The 3,768-nt window shown below is 38.1% G+C and overlaps 1 protein-coding gene across 1 annotated transcript in view; it reads right to left on the bottom strand.

The window, feature by feature from the left end:
- The window catches only part of TPR (translocated promoter region, nuclear basket protein), a 38,667-nt gene that overhangs the window by 29,787 nt on the left and 5,112 nt on the right, over nucleotides 1-3,768 (bottom strand). Inside the window, exons 10-13 of the mRNA XM_009997853.1 lie at nucleotides 3,169-3,309; nucleotides 2,053-2,144; nucleotides 1,026-1,223; nucleotides 389-496 (exon numbers count right to left, since the gene is read on the bottom strand). Coding sequence (XP_009996155.1) covers nucleotides 389-496; nucleotides 1,026-1,223; nucleotides 2,053-2,144; nucleotides 3,169-3,309 — 539 coding nt within the window. The remainder of the gene's footprint in view (nucleotides 1-388; nucleotides 497-1,025; nucleotides 1,224-2,052; nucleotides 2,145-3,168; nucleotides 3,310-3,768) is intronic.

Below are 3,768 nucleotides of genomic sequence, written 5' to 3'. Positions count from 1 at the left end.
ATCTGCAATCGTTCCAAGGTAACTACATTACTGAGAAAACAGGTTGACAGAAGGAAACCACATTCACATCAGATGCAGACAGTCTGTGTTCAGTTCTGCAAACTGCTTACAGGACATTCCAATAAAAACTCATATAAATGTCAAATGCTTAAAAATATTATCCTAAAGCAGCATCACTTCTATTCAGCTAAACTGACTCAAATTTTATAAGCAGAAATATAAATAGTGTTGTACTAAGGGGAAGCTTTTAACAGCACTAAGGCTCTTATGAAAACCAAGGCCTACATGACTGTGGCTAAACAACTTCCAAGTAAACTTCAGACATACAGGACCACATGAATACGTAAGTTGCAAGCCATACATTTAACCACAGCAAAATTGGTTCTACCTGCTGTGAAAGATCTTTTACTTGTATTTCCAGCCTCTGGTTCTCTCTCTCCAGCAGAGAGGCATGTTTGTTGGCTTTATCGGCATCCTCCTGCAGCCGCTGGATTTCCTGCAAGCACAGAAGCATGAGGAGACACACACCATTAAACTCAGCCACATTCCTGTCCAGAGAGATAACATCATGTGAAGACATGCCTTGTGAATCTAACTGCCCTTTACTACCCTGAAGTTGCACACCAAAGGTTAAACTCCTCATATTTAGGAATCAACAGCCACATTCTTTCATCCCGTATTAGTGTAGGTATTAAAATTAGTGGGAAGTGAGCATCCAAGTTTTTATTCTTTAGACAGATAAAGATCAATCTTTGTTTAGAAAATAATTCTACTCTCTCAGAAAATCAGAGATTGTAAGTCACCATGTTTCAGTCTTCAGTATAAAAATTTCCACTGTAAAAAAAAAATAGTTGCTGTAAAGTACTTTGCATAGTCCAATAAATTTGCATGCTAGAAAGCTCAACAGTCATTTTCCTACAATAAAATTGATTACAAGTTCCTTTCTATGCATTTACTAACAGCAATTAGGTTAAGGAATTAAAAAGCCAGTTTTTCCATAATTTTATATGCTCTCTTATACTGACCTTCATAGCTTGTTCAAGCTTTGCAGACAGACTGGCAACAGCTTTTTGGGAACGCTCAAATTCTTCACGCTGGCGTTTCAAGATCGGTGCTTTGGCTTCTACTTCCTGCACTATTTCATCCAAATATTTATTGATTCTCTTATTCTCCAGCTTTTCCAAAAGCAATTGGTCCTGAGTTTCTACGTAAGCATTGTACAGCTGCAACAAAATATTTTTTTTTGGTTTTTTTTGGTTTTGATACACCTGGACAAACCTCTTAAAAAAGAACCACTGATTACACAATTCACACCTTAAGGCAGCACAATTTAATCTCTAAACTCTTTCAACTCTAAACTAGTTAACTCATAAAAACAAGTTGGACTTTAAAAACCAAGTGTTTGCAGGATTTATACCATGACAAAGTAGTTATCCCTAGTAATTTTAAAATGGCAAACTCTTACAGTGCCACTGTATGCAATAATTATATGTAAAATGGATATATCTTAAACAAATTTAAGACAACAGAATTACCAAAACTAGTATCACAAAAGAAAGCAGCAAGCACAGAAGAAAGTAATTTAATGGCTGGACAGAATGACCATTAGGTAACAAAAATAGCAATTGCATAAATGGAAGTATATAAAAAAAAAGCCCTAGATTATGTATGACTTATCAATATGTTAATATTTTCCTGCAAGTACAAATGCACAGAAGTACAGGTTAAAAAATTATGTAGATTAGCAAAAAGAAGACTCCTGTCAAAATACACATAGAAAATAAGTTTCTGTGCACAAAAAAGCCCATATTTCAGATAAAATAACTTAAAGACTCTATAAATGTTTTGATCTACTCAGGAAACACTGTAAGGTACGTTTAAGAAAATCCCTGTAACTTTGCTAGTGAAACTTGCCTCAAACGCACAGATTCCATCTACTTCAGCCAGACACACCAAGTCCACAACTGTGAGTGAAGTCTGCACCCTACATTATTAAGATATTTCTGTTGGCATTTCAAGGGCCTTGAAATTGAAGAGTTTCTTCTCACTCACCTCAGTTAACTTCATTCCAGGCTTGACTACTTTAGCCACTGCCGCAGCTGTGGGAGACATCGCTGCCAGCTCCTCCTCAGACAGGATGGCTCCTGAAGACAGAATCCCATCAATTCCCATGAAAAGGCTACAGTAATTCCCATAAACATTCTTTGTTGATATAAAGACTGTCTTCACACACCTTTGTGCTTTATAACTACTGTATTGTAAGTTACTATTTAAGTCTAAAGTTTCTGCTTCATGAGTTGTCTGTTATACAACCGAAACACACACAATACTGATATTAGGGACACTGTGCTCCATTTTATCAATGTCTCTGACTCATTTAATCTGAAATACTGAGAAGCTTTTGCTCTTAGACAACTGGTGAATGTATGCCAGTGAAATAGCTGGAGCAAAGCTTAACGTTAGATTTCTTAGGAAACTTCTGGAGTTTCAGAGTGGCATCACACAGAATGGACACAGGGAAACAGCAACTATTCTTTGTGCCTCTCTGTTCTTCCTGCTCTCTCTTCCCTTTAGAAATCACTCAAATGGAGCAAACAAACTAGTCAACAAAAAGACAGAACTAAAACAGTGAATACTGAGCAAAATTTAACATTAACTAGAACTTTATGGACATGTTTGTTCTCCTGTGGCTTGTTTTTTTTTTGAGAGGAAAATAAGAACAGTTGATCATGCCCACTCCCCTCTCTGGAAAACCATTACAAGCATGATGCTTCAGCTTTGAGGAAATGTTTCCTCTCCCTTCCCTTTGAAAAGGTAAATCAGATTAACAAAAGGACTTCAAAAAACATTCTGACAGAAATGTCAGATCAAGTGTGGTAACAACACAAGATCAGGTGTGGAAACAGTTACAGTTCTATACACACACAAGTACATTTTCATACATACATACATGACAAAGCTTCTAAAATTCGTAATTAGAAAGGCCCAAAGATGAGTTAAGATGAACGCACTCCCTTCCCATAGAAATGCAGCACAGCATTTCCATGCAAGCCCACTTAGGACAGAGAGCCCCAGGCTGTGGGCCTCAGCTCCGTGCTCCCCTACCTACCTTTGCGCTTTGTAGCGGACAGCAGATCGGCTGTGGGCCTCAGCTCCGTGCTCCCCTACCTTTGCGCTTTGTAGCAGACAGCAGATCATTGGCATTCTCCAGCTCCTTCTCCAGCTTGCTGATCTTCTCCTGCAGCTCCTTCTCCATTTCAGCTTTTGACAATTCCACCTCAGCCAAATGCTCCTGGGTTGCTTTATTACCTGAAATTAAATCAGAATGACAGTTTGTTTTGCTGTACTCAGCTTCATTGTTTTATCATTTGAAAAGATAAAAATTTGCAAATGTAGCTTAGATTTTACTTTAACTTCATGTGATCTGCAGAAGCTCATGCTGATAAGAAAATTCAGTGCCTGACAGAACTGCTGCCTGTCACCTTTGCTTAGAACGGTTAAAATACAAACTGTCCTTGAACCAGTGAAAAGGCATCTAAAACAAGAAGTGAAGATGAAGACATATCTTGCAAAATTTCATCCTCCCATCAAAGTCCAACGTAAAATTTCAGGTACATTTGACCACAATTTCCCCCCACACTCCCCGAGTGAATTCAGTTAGTCTCATCACAAAGCAACTGAAGTTCCACCACCCCAAAAGCCCAGATAAATTCCTTTCATAAATGCTCAACTCCTGCTTTCCCATGCATCATTAGAGAGCAGCAGGAA

The sequence above is a fragment of the Chaetura pelagica genome, unplaced genomic scaffold (genome assembly GCF_000747805.2).
Source record: "Chaetura pelagica isolate M959 unplaced genomic scaffold, ChaPel_1.0 scaffold655, whole genome shotgun sequence".
Classification (NCBI taxonomy): Eukaryota; Metazoa; Chordata; class Aves; order Apodiformes; family Apodidae; genus Chaetura; species Chaetura pelagica.
This window is presented reverse-complemented; position numbering and strand designations above follow the sequence as displayed.